The sequence below is a fragment of the Eumetopias jubatus genome, unplaced genomic scaffold, assembly GCF_037043125.1.
Source record: "Eumetopias jubatus isolate StellerSeaLion01/CBP00866 unplaced genomic scaffold, mEumJub1_p1.0 scaffold_11, whole genome shotgun sequence".
Lineage (NCBI taxonomy): Eukaryota > Metazoa > Chordata > Mammalia > Carnivora > Otariidae > Eumetopias > Eumetopias jubatus.
In genome coordinates this window covers 57574550-57596295 of record NW_028274817.1, presented here as the reverse complement: position 1 = coordinate 57596295, position 21746 = coordinate 57574550, and the positions used below count along the sequence as shown (strand labels likewise).

Genomic DNA, 21746 nt, shown 5'->3' with positions numbered 1-21746 from the left:
AATAAGGCTGTACCAGAAATAACATGTGCTAATTGTAGGCAAGTAGTTGTTGTCACATTATAAAATTACATACCTCAGTATTCACATGGTTGAACTGTAGTCCTTTCATGTCCTTTTTGTAACTACTCCCATGAATGGTATAAGATTACCAGAAGCAATATGTAAAGAATGAAAAGTGTTTGATGGTAATTTTGTATCCCTCTTATGTTACTTTGGCTAAATGGTATTGCTATTGAACCTACTCCATATTTATAATATGTTAAATAAGTGCTGCCTCATTTCTTTCCCCAAACTCCCACTTTAATTTCAGAATGACAAAAAGATGCCTACCAGATTCGGAAAACAAAGTGAACATCTTGAGCATGCTATTGATCGTGTTCTTGTCATGGTATCAGAAAGAAGAAGGGCCCGTTCTCTACATGGCACTAATGGACAACCACCTCGTAACATTCTTACAGCTGTTCTTGAACTGATTAAAATGGTCAAGATGATACTAAACATTCTGGAAAGGTAATTCCTAATATGTGATCTGTAAAACCTTAAGATAGTCGCATTTCTCCCTTTCCCCCTCTTCAGAAAACATATGTATGGATTGGATTTTATTTCCACAATATCTTTCAAATACGATTTTATTGATGCTCTGAATATCTCCCTAGGGTGAAAAACATATTGATATAACTCCCTTTAAATAAACCAATATCTGATCATTTGACTTTTTATAGAAGTAAATCATTTTATAGAATTAGTATTTGTTTTACAAAGGACTCACTCTGGGCTTCCTTTATAGATCAAATTCTGCTGCTACACTAGAAACACTTGTGTTTTGTTTTTGTTTTACAGTCCTTTAAGAATACACTGTATTTACACCAAAGTTCTAAAATACCACATCTGGACTATTTACAGCAACAAAATAGTGATTCTTTTCTTTATGTACTAATTATATCAGGAATTTTTCATAAACAAGAGTCAGTAATACTTTTAAAACTCTGTTACTAAGAGAAGTCTTTAGAAATCAAAGGCTAATGATTTTTAATCTTCTTTTGATAATAACCTTTAGGTAACATATTAAATTTCAGTTTCCTAAAAAATTTAAATTTCCTAATTGTTATTTTGATCAAAGACTATAGTCAACTCTATATTTTACACATAAAAGAAACATTATATGGATACTTAATTCCTAGGCCTTTGCTTCTGCTATCAGAAAGTATTATATCCCAAAGACCGAGAGGTTAAATAGTGAGAGGGAAGCATATTCTTTTATGATCAATGAGAGAAGTATAAGAGGGAAAAGTCACAATACTTTTCTCTTCACGCTTTGTTACCTGTTCTCTTACTGAATTTTTATCATCTCTTTACATTTCAATTGATACTTGATTGATAAGCCCATTTGGTTCACATGAAGAAGGGATGAAGTGACCTGCTTTTTCAAAGAAATTTCAAATAGACTGTTAGATAAAGTATAGGAAATTCATCAGTCCTGCTACTCCCTCTTTTCTGAGCCCCTTACAATTATCTGGCAACAAGCTGAAACAAAGAAAATAATTGAGATCCTTGGAATTAACTCAAGTTAAGGAAAATAGGGAAAAGAATAATGGGCATACAACAAAGATAGCCACAGGACTGAGTAGTGGCAACAGAAGACCACCCCCAAATGAATATAATCTGCTTTACTGATAGTTAATAATTCCCAGTATTAGATTTTCTTGTTTATTAAAGTAGTCTCATTACAAAATTCACATCATGGTTGCAGTATTAACAAGCATGCTTTAACAAATCTTCATTACATCACCAATTTGAGGACTTCTTTGTTCTGATTAGTGGAACCAGATAAGATTAAAAGTGTTTATATTGTTCTTGCAATATTTTGTAATAAGTAGTCCTTAATATTTTGTAGTAAGCAGTTAGACTTCTCTTTCAGAAATGATTTAATCTCTACAAAATGACATCATATAACAGCTTTTGGAAAACAGCAAATTTATGGTTCATCTTAGCATCTTTTTTTCTAACTGCTTGAGTATTTTAAACTTTAGTTTAAAACATTGCAGATCCTCATAGTCCTTGCTTAAGAACTAGTGACAACTGAATAAGATGTATTCATATTAAATAAACTTATTGAATATTCTAAATATGATCTTTGAACATATAAAGTTCAAAGTGTTCAAAGTGTTATGAATAAAACACACCAAAGACACAATAATATACCTTGCAGTGAACATGGTTGCTATAAAACACCTCAGTACTTTTAAATTTCTTAGCTTTAGTCACTTCTGATTTTCCAAAGGCCTCCTAGTAAAGACCATATGTTTTGAAAGTTGTGTCAGAGACTCATCTGGCTCATTTCTTATGGTGTAACATGGGTTTTAAGAAGGTTTGGGCTCAAAAAAAAAATTGGGGGGGTTTAGCCTAATTGGATTTCTTATAAAATAATTAAATTTCTCTTGAAAGATATCTGGTTAGAGTGCTAATTGGAGGAATTGCTTCTTTTCTCCCTGAAATTAAATAATTGTGTTGCCAAGAAAATTATTTCTACGGTTTATCCTAAAATTGGCTTCATCTTTGTGTTTCTAAAACAAAATATGGGGAAGATGCTGTTAAAATGTAAATTTTCCATCATTAGTTTTAATATTGAATTTTTCTCAAATTATGATTCAAGCTATTATTTGAATTGGCTTAATCAAATCTATGATTTCAGACCTTAAATTTATTTTTGTTTTATTAAAAAGAATATAAATCTAGTAAGTCATCTTGGTAATAGAGATAATAAGTATTTTTGAGAATTGATGTTAACTCAAGAGTTTAATTCAATATGTCATCATGGCAAAAAGGGGAAAAGGTGGTTGTATGACCTCTTCCCAAGAAGTTTCCTCTTCATTTTTTGTATTTTCCTAAAAGATTTAGACTTTTTAGTGAGTTATTTGAACTTTTTCAACTGAACTACATACAAAAGATTGATTTTACAAACACCATATGCTTAGATATATATGTTAGAGCATTATTAAACTGTCACTTTACTGGTAATAGAAATAACATTTTAAGATTTATTGTGGACATTGTGGGTTTTAAAAAGCTCCTAATTATGATAATAAATGGAAATCTCAGAGTCTGTTGACAAGGGCTTCTCTGATTATATTGTATTTCCATTAGTCATTAGAATTTTAATTTGCTTACTGATTTGAGGTAGAATTTATGACAAAATTCATTGAAGAGAGCAATATAGTAACTCAAGACCACTTATCCCAGCATAACTTCCCAATACTCCACCTATAAGGAAACCTAAACTGAGCATGTTTCATGTTGAGAATTAAGGGATAGGGTAGGATGAGGTAATAGGTTCTACATTGACCAACTATTTTCTTGCCTGTTTGTTCATTTTTTTAAGTCTAGAAATGGATGAGAATGGAAAAAATGCCTAAGGAATTTTGCTCGTATGATGTGCTCTAGAAACAGACTTCCAGAAAATGGCACTTTCATGCAAGCACCAGAGATTGTAATCTCCTAGGAATTGGGGGAGGGTCTTATAAATTACTTTTTATTGCTAATTCTTAAAACGAAAACTTCATTTTTCATGTGAGAAAAGTGTGTTTTCAGCACTGCAATGCTTGTTAATTTGTTTTACAAATGACATTCATTACAAATGAAAATTGTTCTCCATTTTTGGAATATAATAAAATAGATGAAGTGGGTGATCATTTTACAACAATGCTCTGTAGGTTTTATTACCTCATTCAAATTACTACTTGTGATTATAGGTCTCCAAAACCACAGAAGCCTGAAAGCTATACTAGATAAAAATGATAGAGCCCAAACTTTTCAATTGGCTATAGTGTCCTAGGTAAAATACATCTTTTTTTTTAATTTATGGAAAATAAAATTAATTACCAGATACCACCAATTTTTATTTTTCAAGAAATGGATAATCTACTTGTGGATGCCATAATTAATATTTGATACATTTATTTTCCTTTTTTGTTCTTTTCATGTAATCATTTCTACAGTCAGCTAGCCAAGGAAAAATAAATTATAAAATTAAAAAGTTACTCTGCCTTCCACCTTTTTATAGTAACTTGAAAACAGGGATTGTAAATTGTGCACCTACAATCCTACCAGTTTAATGAGACCATAGATGTGTTACACTGATCAGCTTCCATATAAGTTTTCTGTTATTTTTTATATAACATCATGATGCCTAGAATTTAGCTGACCCTTTGCAGATTTTCAGAGTGATCTAAAGCTCTATATATTGTGGATTATAATTTTCAATTTCCTAAGGTATAAAGCTGTAACATTCAATGAAACTGAAATTGATTGAATCTCTTGTCATCCTTCCCTGGCAGGCCTCCATTTGACTGTATGTCAGAATTTTCCAGTTTGAAAATCCACCTCATTAAATATATCACATTACTGAAACATTTCTCTGAACAGGTAAGATATGATTTTGTTGTGATGTTCTCCATACATTCTCATATGTATTTATTTATCAAATCCTGTAGATTTATTTTCAGTGACACCTATATAGCCAGTCTCTTTACCATTTCCAATGCCAACACTGAAATTCAGGTCCATATTTTGTTATATACAGATAGAATATTTGTATAGCTATGCAATTGATTTGACTCAAATCTCTTTTCTACTCAATTAGAATTTATCACTATTGCTGCATTATTCTAAAATAACTATTAAGCTGAATAGAAACTTTAAAATTCTTACTATCGGGCGCCTGGATGACTCAGTTGGTTAAGTGTCTGCCTTCGGCTCGGGTCATGATCCCAGGGTTCTGGGATCGAGTCCTTCATCGGGCTCCCTGCTCAGCGGGGAGTCTGCTTCTCCCTCTGCCTCTGCCTTCCCTCCTGCTCGTGCTCTCTCTCTCACACTCTCTCAAATACATGAATAGAATCTTTGAAAAAAAAATAAAATTCTTACTATTATCCAGTAAATATAGTCTAAAATTGTTAAAATATCATTCCCAACCCTCCTTAGCCCATGATCATCTATTACCTTCTGTTCTGTGTGACTCCTATATTACCCTTAAGATGTTTACTCATTCATCTTTAAATGTTTCATGGACAATTCCACCTCTATCTTTTTTATCATACTATTTTCTCCACCTAGAATTTACTACCATACTTCTCCCTTTATCTAAGTAATACATTTCTTTAATTTTTTTTGTGAGTTGTTAAGTTTATTTTTTTCTTGGTTGCAGGTTTTTTTTTTCTTTTTTAAAAATTTTTATTTAAATTCCAGCTAGTTAACATACAGTGTAATATTAGTTTCAGGTGTACAATATAGTGAGTCAACATTTTCATACAAAACCTGGTGCTTATCACAGCAAGTGCACTACTTAATCCCCATCACTTATTTTACCTATCTTCCCACCCACCTCCCTTCTGGTACCCATCAGTTTGTTCTCTATAGTTAAGAGTTTGTTTCTTGGTTTGCCTCCCTCTCTCTTAGTTTCGCCTTTGCTCTTTTGTTTTTTTCTCAAATTCCACATATGAGTGAAATCATATGGTATTGTCTTGCTCTGACTGACTTATTTCGCTTAGCATAATACACTCTAGCTCAGTCCATGTCATTGTAATTGGCAAGATTTCATTCTTTTTTATGGCTGAATAATAATATTCCATTATGTGTGTGTGTATACATATATCTTCTTTATCCATACACTTTTAAAAAGTAGTTCATTCATTTATTTGTTTATACTTCTATTCACTAATTTATCCATTCATCACTCAAATAAGGTGACTCCTTATGTAGCTATAATTTTCTAGAATTTAGTATATGATATTTTGTAAGCTTGTTTTAACTCCATAATCATTTGAGAGTTGGCTATATACAGATATGTATACTAGGCTTCATAGAGGAGACACGAATGAATAAGACATAATTCTTTTCCTCAAACTTTAGTAGAATAATAAGATATTCAAACAAGTAATGAGGGTGCCTGGGTGGCTCAGTTGGTTAAGCGACTGCCTTTGGCTCAGGTCATGATCCTAGAGTCCCGGGATCGAGTCCCGCATCGGGCTCCCCACTCAGCGGGGAGTCTGCTTCTCCCTCTGACCCTCCCCCCTCTCATGCTCTCTCTCTGTCATTCTCTCTCTCAAATAAATAAATAAAATCTTAAAAAAAAGTAATGAGTAATTTTTAAAATATATATATCATGCCTTAACAACTACATTTTAAGTCTTTTGGAGTCAGGGGTTATCCTACATGATTTTATATTAAGATTGTTTAACATAACTTTTTGTCAAAACATTTTTTATGTACATAGTGGGTATCTAATAAATATTTCATAGTGATTCAACACACCAAGAAATCCTAAAACAAGAGGGCGCCTGGGTGGCTCAGATGGTTAAGCATCTGCCTTCGGCTCAGGTCATGATCCCAGGGTCCCGGGATCGAGTCCCGCATTGGGCTCCCTGCTCCTTGGGAGCCTGCTTCTCCCTCTGCTTCTCTCTCTCTCTCTCTCCCTCTCTCTCTCTGTCTCTCATGAATAAATAAATAAAATCTTTAAAAAAAAATCCTAAAACAAGATTCATTATCACAGGTATTTTGTCCATGTGAATTGTATTTGTTTTATCAGAAATTAGGTCACAGACTGGAATATTCAATAATAATAACAAATACTTATATAGTAATTACTGCTTGTCAGGCATTGTTCTAAGTGCTAGATATAATAACTCATTTAAACTTCAAATCATTTCAACTATGTTGACTAGCTGAATACCAGGAAGAATAGAGGTCACTGAGTTCCAACTCTTTTCTATATTAATCTACAGATGGGGCTTTTGATTCAAGGGGACTCTTCTCAAATCCCTATTATTTCTTGCTTTACTATGGCAGAAATTATTATGGAAAATATGTGTTATGGAAAACATCAAAATTAGACTGCTGTTTTTGGCAAAGTCTCTCCAGATTCTTAGTAGGTGAAACATCTCACTGAGAAAAATTAGAAAATATGAACAAAATAAAATAAATTGTTTTAAGTATCAAAGAGATTAAGGCAAAATGGACACATAAAGGCTACAGAAATATTGAAAGCAAAGGGATGGAAAAATATGGCATACAAACAGATTAAAAAAAAACAACAACAACACCTGGCCTTGCTTTACATTTATATATATATAGTAGATTTTAAGGCAAGAAACAGTGTAAACTAATACTATATTGTATAAATAAAATTTCCTGAGAATAGATCTTAAGTGTTGTCATAAAAATAAAGGTAATTATGTGAAGTGGTAGATCCATTAATTAAATTGATTACTGAATCCTTTGATAATGTATACATATATCAAATAATTAGGTGTTTGCTTTATATATTACAGTTTTAGTAGCCACTTACACCTCAGTAAAGCTGGGGAGAAGATATAAGAAATCACAATGAGAATTTGAAAATACTTTTAACTAACTAATAATGAAAATAGGTATAGCAAACTTATGACATGCAGTTTAACTTGCATTTAGGTTAGGTTTCATAGCTTTCGATATATTTAATAGAGAAGAATAAAGGTTGAAAATCAATGATGTAGGGGCACCTGGGTGGCTTAGTTGGTTAAGTGACTGCCTTCAGCTCAGGTCATGATCCTGGAGTCCCAGGATTGAGTCCCGCGTCGGGCTCCCTGCTCAAGCAGGGAGTCTGCTTCTCCCTCTGACCCTCCCCCCTCTCATGTGCTCTCTCTCTCTCTCTCTCTCATTCTCTCTCTCAAATAAAATCTTTAAAAAAAAAGAAAATCAATGATGTAAGCATTAATTTGAAGAAGCTACTAAAAGAACAGCAAATTAAATACAAAATAAATATAGGGATGCCTGGGTGGCTCAGTTGGTTAAGCGTCCAACTCTTGATTTTTGGCTCAGGTCATATCTCAGGATTGTGAGACTGAGCCCTTCATCAGGCTCCTTGCTCGGTTTGGAGCCTGCTTGAGATTCTCTCTCTCCTTCTCCCTTTATCTCTTCCCCTCCCCCTCCTATAAAAAAATTTAGAAATACAAAATAAATATAGAAAGAAAAGCATAATTAAAATAAATGCACAATTATCATATGGTTTCACTGATATGTGGAACATAAGGAATAGTGCAGAGAACAGTAGGGGTCGGGGGAATCTGAATGGGAAGAAATCAGAGAGGGAGACAAACCATATGAGACTCTTGACTCTGGGAAACTGAGGGTTGTGGAAAGGGAGGTGGGTGAGGGGTTGGGGTAACTGGGTGATGGACATTAAAGAGGGCACATGGTATAATGAGCATTGGGTGTTATACTGAATTAATGAATCATTGAACATTATATAAAAAACTATTGATGTATGATACCTTGGCTAATTGAATTTAAGTTAAAAAAAAAAATAGGGGCACCTGGGTGGCTCAGTCATTAAGAGTCTGCCTTTGGCTCAGGTCATGATCCCGGGGTCCTGGGATCAAGGCCCACCTTGGGCTCCCTGTTCCACAGAGAACCTTCTTCTCCCTCTCCCAACCCCCTGCAGTGTTCCCTTTCTCACTGTCTCTCTCTGTCAAATGAATAAATAAAATCTTTTTAAAAAAAGGAAAAAAAAATAAAATAAATGCAGAAGTTAATGAAATAACCAAATAACCAAAGCCAATGTGAGCAAGAAGAACAAAGCAGGGGTATCAAATTCCAGATTTCAAGATATACCACAAAGTGGTAGCAATCAAAACAGTATGGTAATTACTAATCTTAATGCATTCTTTTTCAATATCTCTCTGCTTGGTGCTGAGACTCCATCCCTACAATGACTTCACATCAAAAGATGATCCTTTCTACTCAAGAACATTCATATATGTTGACACTGTTGGATTTAGCTCCCTCCCCTCTCATAACTCCCCTATATGTTTCCCAACTGACCAATATTAACCAATAGTTAGGGACATCTCTACGCCCCTATTCGGCAGGAAGACGTTACAGATGAGACCTTCTACCTTCAAGAACCTTAAAGATTTAAGGGTCAAAATTGTTCAGGGGGGAAATGATGAAGGAGCAGAAGGCTAGCTGAAGACAAAGCATAAGCTGACACCCTGCAACCTCTCCCCACCCGCCACTCCTTGGTGTGACTTGTGTGACATTCTTCCAGGAGTCTCCCAAATATCTTAATGCCTTGCCAGAGGGAAAAACAACATTAGTTTGATAATAGCCAGGCCTCCAGTATCCTGAGGGTCTTCTTTAACATATGAAAATCCTTTTGAAACCTCCCTTTTCCTTACTTTCCCCAACTCCAGAGTATATAATCAGCGACTCCTCAAGACCCCAGTGCAGCAGCTCTTTCTGCCCATGGGTCCTGTACCCATGCTTTAATAAAACCACCATTTTGCACCAAAAAACAAAAACAAAAACAAAAAACAAAAAACAGAATGGTACTGTAACAAAACCAGACACATAGATCAATGAAACAGAATAGAAGCCCAGAAATAAACTCACACTTATATGGTCAATTAATCTAAGACAAAGGAGTGGAGAATAGGGGAAAAGACAGTCTCTACAATAACTGCTGCTGGGAAAACCAAACAGCTACATGCAAAAGAATGAAACTGAACCACTTTGAACACTATACAAAAAAATAAACTCAAAATAGATTAAAGATCTAAATGTAGGACCAGCTGGGTGATGGGTATTAAGGAGGGCATGTGTTGTGAGGAGCACTGGGTGTTATACGCAACTAATGAATCATTGAACACTACCTCAAAAACTAACGATGTACTATATGTTGGCTAAATGAACACAATAAAAAATCTTAAAAATCAACTAACTAAATAAATAAATGTAAGATCAGAAACCATAAAAATCTTAGAAGATAACACAGGCAATAATTTCTCTGACATCAGCCATAGCAACATTTTTGCAGATCTGTCTCCTAAATCAAGGGAAACAAAAGCAAAAATAAGCTATTGGGACTACATAAAATAAAATCTTTTACACATTGAAGGAAACCATCAACAAAACCAAAAAGGAACCTACTGAATGAGAGAAGTTGTTTGCAAATATGTCTGATAAGGAGTTAATATCCAAAATATATAAAAATGTATACAACTCCACACCAAAAAACCCAAATAATCAGATTAAAACATAGGCAGAGAACCTGAACATTTTTCCAAAGAAAACATACAGATGCCCAACAGACACATGAAAAGATGCTCAACATCACTAATCATCAGGAAAATGCAAATCAAAACCACAATATCATATTACCTTACATCTGTTAGAATGGCTAAAATCAAAAGGACAAGAAATGAGAAGTGTTGGCGAGGATGTGGAGAAAAAGGAACCCTTATACAATGGTGGTAGGAATGTAAATTGGTACAGCCACTGAGGAAAACAATATGGAGTTTCCTCAAAGAAATTAAAAATAGAAATACCAGGGCACCTGGGTGGCTCAGTCAGTTAAGTATCTGACTCTTGATTTCAGCTCAGGTCATGGTCTCATGGTTGTGGGATTGAGCCCTGTGTCATCAGGGCGAGCAGTTATGATGACAGTGGCGCTGATGAGAGCTCAGGGCTTTCTGAGCACTTGCTGGTGCTGCGCACTGTTCCCAACTCTCTGTGTGTTTACAACTCACTCCAAGCTGAGGGAGGAGACTGAGGAACAGCAGGGCCCGCGGTCACCCGCAGGGAAGGGCAGAGCCAGGATCTGAGCCTGTGCCATCCCAGGACGGAGATCCGAATCTCCCTTCCTTCGCCACCTGTCGTGTGCAGGGCCCTGGGCACAACAGCCCACAGCCTTCCTTCCCAGGCACTCTACCCTAATGCAGGGCTCAAAGGTATTATGTTAATGAAATAACTCAGACTGAGAGAAATACTATATGATTCACTCATATGTGGAATCTAAAACACAAAACAAATGAATAAAACAACAGCAGAATCAGATTTATAAATACAGGGAACAAACTGATGGTTGCCAGAAAGGAGGGGTTGGGGGATGGGCAAAAGGGGTGAAGGGGAGTGGGAGATACAGGCTTCTAGTTATGGAATGAATAAGTCATGGTAATAAAAGAAACAGTATATGGAATATAGTCTGTTATTGCAATAGTGTTGCATGCTGACCAATTGTAGCTACTCTTGTAGTGAGCATATCATAATATATAGAGTTGCTGAATCATGATGCTGCATACCTGAAATTAACATCCTGTGTCAACTATACTCAAATTAATTAATCAAGGTCACAAAATAATATTTAAGTAAAATTTCTAAGCTACATATCATGAAATATAGGTAAAGTCAGGGACGAGTGTCCCAAATGACATGTATCCACTCATGAGATACTAAGAAGATAATCCTTAACCTAGAAAATGAACACAGATATTGGGATTTCATGTACTCTGACAAGCTAGCATGAAATGAACCTCTTTATAAGGGTGTCCTTCATAGGGATAATAAGGATCAGTTACATCTAAAAGGGGACATGGAGTATTTTGAGGAACACACAAACTAAGAGTTTTATTAAAATACAGACTACACGAAGACAATTACACAAATCCTAATTGTACTGATGAATGAAATAATCCCAAATTAGAACAGACATATAACCACCACCCAGATCAAGAAATGGAAAATAATATGGACTGGAGAAACCCTTCTTGTGTTCTTTCCAGTCTCTACCACTCTCACTTCTCCAAATGTAACCAATATTCTGACTTTTAATACCATGGGTTAGATTTGTTGTTTTGCACTTCTTTTTTTGCTTCACTTTTTTAATATTTAAATTCTGGCATAGTTAACATACAGCATAATATTAGTTTCAGGTGTACGATATAGTGATTCAGCAATTCCATACAACGCCCAGTGCTCAGGTGCTCATCATGAAAAATGCACTCCCTAATCCCCATCACCCATTTCACCCATGCCGCCAACCACCTCCCATCCTGTAGCCATCAGTTTGTTCTCTATATAGTTAAGAGTCTATTTTACATCAAAAACTAATGATGTATTGTATGGTGACTAACATAACAGAATACATTTTTTTTAAAGTCTATTTTATGGTTTGCCTCTCTTTTTATTGTCCCTTTGCTCATTTGTTTTTCTTAAATTCCACATATGGGTGAAATTATAAGATATTTGTCTTTCTCTGACCTATTTCCCTTATAATAGTACTCTCTAGCTTGATCCACATCATTGCAAATGGTAATATTTCATTTGTTTTTATGCCTGAGTAATATTTCATTATATATACATATATAAATGTGTATGTATAATATACACCACATCTTTATCCATTCATCAGTTGATGGACACTTGGGCTGCATCCATTTCTTGGCTATTGTAGATAATGCTGCTATAAACATTGGGGTGAATGTACCTCTTTGAGTTGGTATTTTGGTATTCTTTGGGTAAATAGTAGTGCACTTGTTGGATTGTAGGGTAGCTCTATTTTTAACTTTTTGAGGAACCTCCATACTGTTTTCCAGAGTGGCTGCACCAGCTTGCATTCCCACCAAGAGTATAAGAGGGTTGCCCTTTCTCCACATCCTCACCAACACCTGTTGTTTCTTGTGTTGTTGATTTTAGCCATTCTGACAGGTGTGAGGTGATATCTCATTGCAGTTTTGATTTTCCTGATGATCAGTGATGTTGAGCATCTTTTCATGTGTCTGTTGGGCATCTCTAGGTCTTTGGGAAAATGTCTATTCATGTCTTCTGACCATTTTTAATTGGATTGTTTTTTGGGTGTTGAGTTTTATATGTTTTTTATATATTTTGGATGCTAACCGTTTATCAGATATGTCACTTGCAAATAACTTCTCCCATTCAGTAGGTTGTCTTTGAGTTTTGTTGTTTCTTTCACAACGTACAGAAATCTGTTGCATTTCTTTATACGCATAATGAAGCAGCAGAAAGAGAAATTAAGGAATCAATGCCATTTACAACTGCACCAAAAACAATGAGATACCTTGGAACAAGCCTAACCAAAGAGGTGTTTTGCATTTTGTATAACTGAAATAATACAGCGTATGTTAATCTGTGTCTAGCTTCTTCCATTCAACAATTTTTGCTTAGGATATATTAAGTTGCTCCTTACGTTGCTATCTAGTATTCTATTGCGGGAATATACCACAATTTATTTCTCCATCCTAGTATTCGAGGTACATTGGGTTTATTCTAGTTTGGGGCTTTAATGAATTATCATGCTAGGAACATAAAGTTTAGTGTACATCCTTATACACAAGCATACATTGTACCTGTTGGGTATATTCCTGGGAATGAAATGCTGTTTCATATAATATGTGTATATTCACCTTTAATAGATACTTTTCAAACTTTTTTCCTACGTGATTATAACTGTACTTCTTTAAACAGTGTATGAGAATGAATTGCTTCTCATCCTCCATAACAGTTGGTATTTTCAGTCTTTGTAATTTTAGCCTTTCTTGTGAGTGCCTGGTGGCATCTACGTGGTTTTGATTTGCTTTTTTCTCTGATGATGAGTAAGTTTGAAGATCTTTCTCTACATTCCTGGGCTATTTCAATATATTATTTTCTGAAGTACCTGTTCAGGTTTTTACCCATTTTCTCATTAACTTGTCTGTTTCTTATTGATTTATAAGAGTTCTTTGTAAATTCTAGTTTTAAATCTTTTCTTGGTTATATCTATTGCAAATAACACCTCACATTTTGTAGCCAATATTTTTATTCTCTGAATGATACCTTTTATGAAAACAAGTTATTCTTATCAAAAGAAGTCCAATTTATCAATCCTTCCTTTTATAGTTAGTGCTTTTTGTGAATTGTTTAAAAGATGTTTAACTACCATAATATTTTACCTTTGATATTTAGATTTGCAATCCACCTAGCACTTATTTGATTATGATGTGAAGTAGAAATCAAGAGACCATTCTCGTCCCACTACATCCAGTAGTTTAGGTTCATCAACTTCCTTTTTGACATTAACTTAGCTATTCTTGGTCTCTTACATTTCTATACAAATTTTAGAATCAGCTTGTTAATCTCCATAGAAAAATCTTGGTATTTTGAAGTGAATTGACTTTAATCTATAGAACAATCAGAGGAGAACCAACATCTTTAAAATATTGAATCTTCCAGTCCATGAACGTGAGCTGTTTCTCAATTCATTAAGGCCTCATCTCATTTCTCTCAAAGTATTTTACAGTTTCCTATAAGGATATCTTCCATATAGTTTATTTATTTTTACCTAGGCATTTGATATTGTATATGCTATTAAAAATAGCATATTGCATTTTTTTTATTTCGTTCTGTAACTATTGGAAGTTAGCATATAGAAGTGAAATTCATTTTAGTGTTTTGACCTTGTGTACAGAAATCACGTTGAATTCACTTATCAATCCTAATATTCAATCTGTAGAATTATTTTAATTTTCTATGTACACAATCTGCTCATGTAAATACAATGACACATTCATCTCTTCCTTTCCCACACTTACATATTTCCTTTATTTTTCTGGTCCTATTCCACATTCTTGGACCTTGAGTATGATGTGGAATAGAAATAATGATAGTACATATTTATCTCTTTACTAATTTCATGGAAGAAGTTTTATAATATTTCACCATTAAGTATGATGTTGCTGTACTTTATTTGTAGACAACTTTTATCAAAAAAAGGTAATTAGCATCTATTCTTATTTTGCTAAAAGGTTTTTAAAAATATTTTATTTATTTATCTGACGGAGAGAGAGAGAGCACAAGCAGGGGGAGGAGCAGAGGGAAAGGGAGAAGCAGGCTCCCTGCTGAGTGGAGAGCCCCACACAGGGCTGGATTCCAAGACCCTGGGATTATGACCTGAGCCAAAGGCAGATACTTAACCGACTGAGCCACCCAGGCACCCCAATTTTGCTAAAAGTTTTTATCATGAACAGATGATGAATTTTACTCAATGCTTTCTCTACATCTTTTCAGATGGCTATATATTTCATTGTTATTCTTTTACTCTGTTTAATTACATTGATTGGTTTTCAAATGTTAAACTGGAATAATCTTAAGGTGTCCATGATATACTATAATTTTTATTTATCACTGAACTCAACTTGCTATTTTTTGAGATTTTACTTCTTTGTTCATGGGAGAGATTGGCCTATAAATTCCCTTTCTTATAATGTCCTTATAAACCTTGTTAACAATGTAACAGTTGGAAAGTGCTCTCTCTCTCTCTCTCTCTCTTTTTTTTTTTTTTTTTGTTATCTGGCAGTCTGTATAGGGCTAGTGCTATTTCCCTCTTAACTGTGTTGAAGAATTCACAGATAAAGTTATCTAGGCAAGAGTATTCTTTATGGGAGAGTTTATAATTATGTATACACTTTATTTAATACAATGCTTCCCAAACATTAATGTGTATATGAATTACATGGGAATCATGTTAAAATTCAGATACTGATTCAGTAGACTTGTGTGAGACCTGAGATTGCCTTTCTAATAAGGTTCCAAGATGTCAATGTTGCAGATGCAGGGTTGTCACTTAATTAGTAATATTTTATTGTGTATGATAATTCAAATTTTTTGTTTCTTTTTGGTGTCAATTTCCCTGCTATGTTTTTCTAGGAATGTTTCCATTTCATGTACATTTTTTTTGGTATGAAAGGTACAGAAAGAGTATTAGAACTACTTTATGTATGTAGAATCTCTAGTGGTGTCCATTTCATTTCTGATATTGTATTTGTGGGTTTAAAAAAACTGGTCAAAATTAATAATTTTTACTTTCAACTTGTCTATGTAGACTTCAATCTCTGTCATCAATGTTTTATAGCTTTCAGAGTACAAGTCTTTCACCTCTTTGGTTAAGTTTACTCCAAGGTATTTTATTCTCTTGGTGCAATTGTAAATAATGTTATTGTTTTTTTATTATTATTTTTCTTTCTGCTATTCATTATTAGTGTATAGAAACACTATTGATTTCTGGGTATTATTTTTGTATCCTGCAACTTTACTGAATTCATTTATTACTTCCAGTAATTTTTTGGTGGAGTCTTTAGGATTTTCTATGTATAGTATCATGTTATCTGCAGGTAGTGATAGCTTAACCTCTTATTTACCAACATGGATGCTTCCTGTTTCTTCTTTTTTTGTCTGATTGCTGTGGCTAGACTTCTAATACTATGTCAGGTAAAAGAGGCAAGAGTGGATATCCTTATTGTGTTCCTGATATTAGAGAAAAAGCTCTCTGTTTTTCACTATTGGGTATGATGTTATCTGCAGGTTTTTCATAGATGGCCTTTATTGTGTTGTTGTATATTTTCTCTAAACCCATTTTATTAAGAGTTTTTATCATAAACAGATGTTGAATTTGTGAAATGCTTTTTCTCCATCTATTGAGATGATCATATGATTTTTATCCTTCCTTTTGTTAATGTGGTCTATCATGTTGATTTGTGAATATTGAACTATTCTTGCATCCCTGGAATAAGTCCCACTTGATTGTGATGAATGATCCTTTTATGTGTTGTTGTATGGGGTTTGCTAATATTTTGTTGAAGATTTTTGGATTTATGTTCATCAGAGATATTGACCTGTAGTGTTCATCCTTCCTTTCTTCCTTTTTCTTTCTTTCTTTCTCTCTCTTTCTTTCTTTCTTTCTTTTTTCTTTTTCTTTCTTTCTTTCTTCTTTCTTTTTCTTTTTTTTTAAATTTTATTTATTTATTTGACAGAGAGAGAGAGAACACAAGCAGGGGGAGTGGGAGAGGGAGAAGCAGGCTTCCTACGGAGCAGGGAGCCCGATGCGGGGCTCGATCCCAGGACCCTTGGGATCATGACCTGAGCCAAAGGCAGACGCTTAACGACTGAGCCACCCAGGTGCCCCATCTTTCTTTCTTTCTTGCTTGCTTTCTTTTTCTTTCTTTCTTTCTTGCTTTCTTTCTTTCTTGCTTTCTTTCCTTCTTTTTCTTTCTTTCTTTCTTTCTTTCTTTCTTTCTTTCTTTCTTTCTTTCTTTCTTTCTTTCTTTCTTTTTCTTTCTTTCTTTCTTTCTTTCTTTCTTTCTTTCTTTCTTTCTTTCTTTCTTTCTTTCTTTCTTTCTTTCTTTCTTCTTTCTTTCTTTCCTTCTCCTCCCTCCCTTCCTTCCTTTCTTTCTTCCTTCCTTCCTCCCTCCCTTTCTTCCTTCCTTCCTCCCTCCCTCCACCTCTCTCTCCCTCCCTCTCTCTCTCTCCCTTCTTTCTTTCCTTCTTTCTTTTAATTTTTTAGATTTGTCTTGTTTTAGTATAAGGGTAGTGCTGGTCTCATAGAATGTATTTGGAAGCTTTCCTTCTATTTTTTGGCATAGTTTGGGAAGAATAGGTATTAAGTCTTCTCTAAATCTTTGATAGAATTCACTTATAAATATATGTGGTCCTGGTCTTTTATTTTTTGGTAGTTTTTTTAAAATTTTTATTATGTTAATCACCATACATTACATCATTAGTTTTTGATGTAGTGTTCCATGATTCATTGTTTGCTTATAACATCCAGTGCTCCATTCAATATGTGCCCTCTTTAATACCCATCACCAGGCTAACTCATCCCCCCACCTCCCTCCCCTCTAGAACCCTCAGTTTGTTTCTCAGAGTCCATAGTCTCTCATGGTTCGTCTCCCCCCCAATGTCCCTCCCTTCATTTTACCCTTCCTACTATCTTCTTTTTTTTTTTAACATATAATGTATTATTTATTTCAGAGGTACAGGTCTGTGATTCAACAGTCTTACACAATTCACAGCGCTCAGCATAGCACATACCCTCCCCACCATGGTCTGTCACCCAGCCACCCCATCCCTCCCACCCGCCACCACTCCATCAACCCTAAGTCTGTTTCCTGAGATTAAGAATTCCTATTTTTTGGTAGTTTTTTTGATTGCTGATTCAATTTCATTAGTAGTAATTGGTCTGCTCAGATTTTCTATTTTCTTCTGATTCAGTTTGGAAGATTATTTTTTAGGAATTCATTCAATTTTTTCTAGGTTGACCAATTTGTTGGAATGTAATATTTTTGTAATTGTTATAATCCTTTGTATTTCTGTGGTGTTGGTTGTTACTCTCTCACTCTTTCATTCCTGATTTTATTTTATTTTATTTTAATACTTTATTTTATTATTTATTAATTTATTATTTTATTTTTTATTATTTAATTTAATTTTGGAGGAATGATTTGTTTTGATTTAGTTTTGTTTCATGGTTTTTGTTTTTTATTTTTTTATTATGTTTAGTTAGCCAACACATAATACATCATTAATTTTTGATGTAGTGTCCAGTGGTTCAATAGTTGTGTACAACACCCAGTGCACATCACAACACATACCCTCCTTAATACCCATCACCCGGCTACCCTATCTCCCAACGAAACCCTCAGTTTGTTTCCAGGAGTCCATAGTCTCTCATGGCTTGTCTCCCTCTCTGATTTCCCCCCCTTCAGTTTTCCCTCCCTTCCTCTATGGTCTTCCGTGCTATTCCTTATGTTCCACATATGAGTGAAACCATATGATAATTGTCTTTCTCTGCTTGACTTATTTCACTTAGCATAATCCCCTCCAGTTCCATCCATGTCGATGCAAATCATGGGTATTCATTGTATATATGAACCACATCTTCTTTATCCATTCATCTGTTGAAAGACATCTTGGCTCCTTCCACATTTTAACCTCATTTTCATCTTCTTTAAATCTTAGAAAATGATTTGTTGAGAACTGCTCCTGATGAGGACTCTGCACTGTCTGGAAAGTGTTCACACTTTATCCTGCCCTTCTACTCCTAATTTCCCTTTTTCATAACCATTCATTTTTCTCACTTAAATCCCATTTTTAAAAAATTGAATTCAGTCAGGAATATCACCAGAAATCAGTTTCTTCTAAGTATCAATTTGTCTGTTATTGTAATCCATACAGAGGTTAGAATAAAATCTCACTTTACCAAACCTAGCACATGGGGTAAATAATGATTAAATGCTAAACAATCCTGGAATCTGCCAGGTGGAAAAAAGGTAGTGATAAATTATCAAAGCAAAAGGGAGAGCTAAGTTAAAGAGGTTAGGTAATAGCCACTTCAAAAATAGTGGAACCATGTTTTGGGCTGTACAAATAAACACAATCCACAAAGGGCTTAGAAGATCAAATTCTAAGTCTATGGAACAATAGTATAAGAAGTTAATAAAGCTCATCAAAGCCACAGTTCTTGATCAATAAAATCTTGACCTTGAAGGAGAACAATTAAGAGAGCTTGATTGAAAATGTTATTTTATGTGATTTCCAGAAAGATGGATATGCAATTGAAAGACCACAACCTTCCTCAGCATCTCTGTTGAGCAAGAAAGATAAAAAGTAAAGTAATATTTGGATCAATCAGTCATCTGTGAAGAGCAAAGCCTTACAGGAAAAGTCAGGATTTCTATAATTGTCCTCAAACCATAAAGTGCAAATTATCAAGTAGGAAGCTAATACAGCCCACTTCCTAGGTCTTGCCTCAGAGGTTCTGATTCACTATCATTGGTTTTCAACCCTAACTGCATATTAAAATTACCTGAGGAGTTTTTAAAACATACTGATGCCCATTCCCAGCCCCAGATATTTAAGATTTAATTGAGATTATGAACAGAGCCTGGCTATTTTTATTTTCCAAAAACTCCCCAAATAATTATAATGTGTACTCAGGGATGGAAACCAGGCTCTTAGATGAGTATGAATCTACTTTTAATGTAACATCCTCTAAGTGAAACTGATACTTTTAATATACTTTGTATATTGCTAGGTGAATTTGTGTACTCAACATATCACAAACCTCCTATTCTAAGTAGTACATTTATGAGGTGCTCTGTGGCTTATGACTTCCAAACAAGCCTTTACTATTCATTATAACTCAGTTGTCATAATTATGAAAAGCAGCATAGATGATCCAAATCAATCAATACAGAAATATTTTAAGAAGTCATGCATTCTATCTCACATTAGTATATAAAATAATTTTTATAACATGTTTGAAGTACAAATAACTATACAGACCACAAACATTTTAAAATTAGCAGTGGAATTTGTATTGTAGAAGAGCACAGTTGTTTGTGGCCTCTTAATGCTGGGTAACGGAAAAATGACTAGTGATGTAATACCTGCTTTGCAGGTGGAAGTAATTATGCATTCATGAACAAGAAAACATACCTGCAAATTTCAAGATGTGTTATAAAGAAGTGCCTTTTAATTGCATATAGTTAATTTTACAAACTACCATGGCAGCAGAAAGATTACAGAAAGAGTTTTATCTCAATAATTGTCTCCTTTGTGCCAGATTCTTCCTTGCTTTTCTGAATATACATATTTTTGCCTCAGAGATTCTTTTTCACTTCTCATAGAGGGCTTAAATTTCCTCTGAAATTACAGGTTTACAAAAAAGAAACAAAATTAAATGCATTAATTAGTTAATATTCATTAAAGGCTAAAATTTATCTTGACAAACAGCTAGTTTTTTGGAGGGTTCCATCTGATACTGGGGTAGAATTTGGCTTTCTTTCATTCTGCTGTATGTTCTTACATTTGGACACATAAGAAATATTCCATAGTGATGCAATCAGAATTTGTGACTGAGAGATCTCTGGCATGAGTGTTTGGTACTATTTACAGTTTGGTTTTAGGACTCACATGTTTGTCTTCACACTTTTACCTTTTCAATTCTATGCTATTGACAGTCAGCTTTCAACCTGGAAAAATATTAAAATATTATATCAGGTTCAACATCTACAGTTTAGCTCCCTGACACAATTCCCCTTAGTGACGGTAGATCCTGCTCATGTTAGTTTCTCTGTACAACCCATTCTGTGCCTGCGGAACATGATTTATATTTGCATTTATCAGTGTCGGAAATCGCTTTACTCTCATTTAGTAAACTGTATATTTCAGTGCAGCCAGTGCTAATATCTGGAAGCCAGTTCCAGCTTTTAGTGAAGCAATAGAGTCATCATAATATCATTACCACTACCATTCCCTGTCCTCTTCAATTCTCACATTCAATTCATTGCTGTATTTTTTTAAAACTTCAATTTCTGTGTTGCCCTATATATTTCTTATTGTGATGCCATGCATCATTTAGTAGCATAAGTGTTAATACAAAAAATGCTGCAGTGGGAATTCCAACTCAAATCTACATATGTGCCATTATATTCTGCTCCAAGAGAAAGTTACTATAAAAATCATTTGATATATATCATTTGCATAATACCTATAGAATTGTACAGCCCTAAGTTTCAGAAATGTTGAGTAACAAAATGTAAGGTTGAAAAGAGCTGTAAATATAGAAAGTTTTTTCCTGAAATATAGAAAACTAACACATTTTAAAGTAATTTATAGTAATGCTATTTTTTAAAGATTTATTAATTTGAGAGAGAGAGTGGTGGGGAAGAGTAGAGAGAGATGGAGAACCTCAAGCAGACCCCACACTGAGCATGGAGCCCAATTCAGGGCTCTATCTCCCAACCCTGAGATCATGACCTGACCTGAAATGAAGAGTCAGGTGCTTAACCAACTGAGCCACCCAGGTGCCTCCAGTAATGCTCCTTTAATTAGTAAATGTCTTTTAAAATATGGAAGCGACTGTTTTCCCAGAAGAATTCAAGTTGCTTGTTTGATCATAACATATGTGCAGTATGTAGAAGAAATACTGATCCTTTTCCCAGGTATCAAAGGTTTTTGTTGTTTGTTTTTATTTGTTTTTATAGTTTAAGCCATCACCAAAAAGCTACCAAAGGGAAAAATCAATGCTTGTCATGACTAAATTAGCATAGACAATTGTTTGAAATGATCTTTTAAGGAGAATCACATTTTGAATAACAATTTCA

The 21746-nt window shown here is 34.4% G+C and overlaps 1 protein-coding gene across 1 annotated transcript in view; it reads left to right on the top strand.

Annotated features, from left to right (window-relative positions):
- The window catches only part of LOC148163067 (uncharacterized), a 314088-nt gene that overhangs the window by 124647 nt on the left and 167695 nt on the right, over positions 1-21746 (top strand). The window contains exons 4-5 of the mRNA XM_088028556.1: positions 311-510; positions 4335-4422. Coding sequence (XP_087884682.1) covers positions 311-510; positions 4335-4422 — 288 coding nt within the window. The remainder of the gene's footprint in view (positions 1-310; positions 511-4334; positions 4423-21746) is intronic.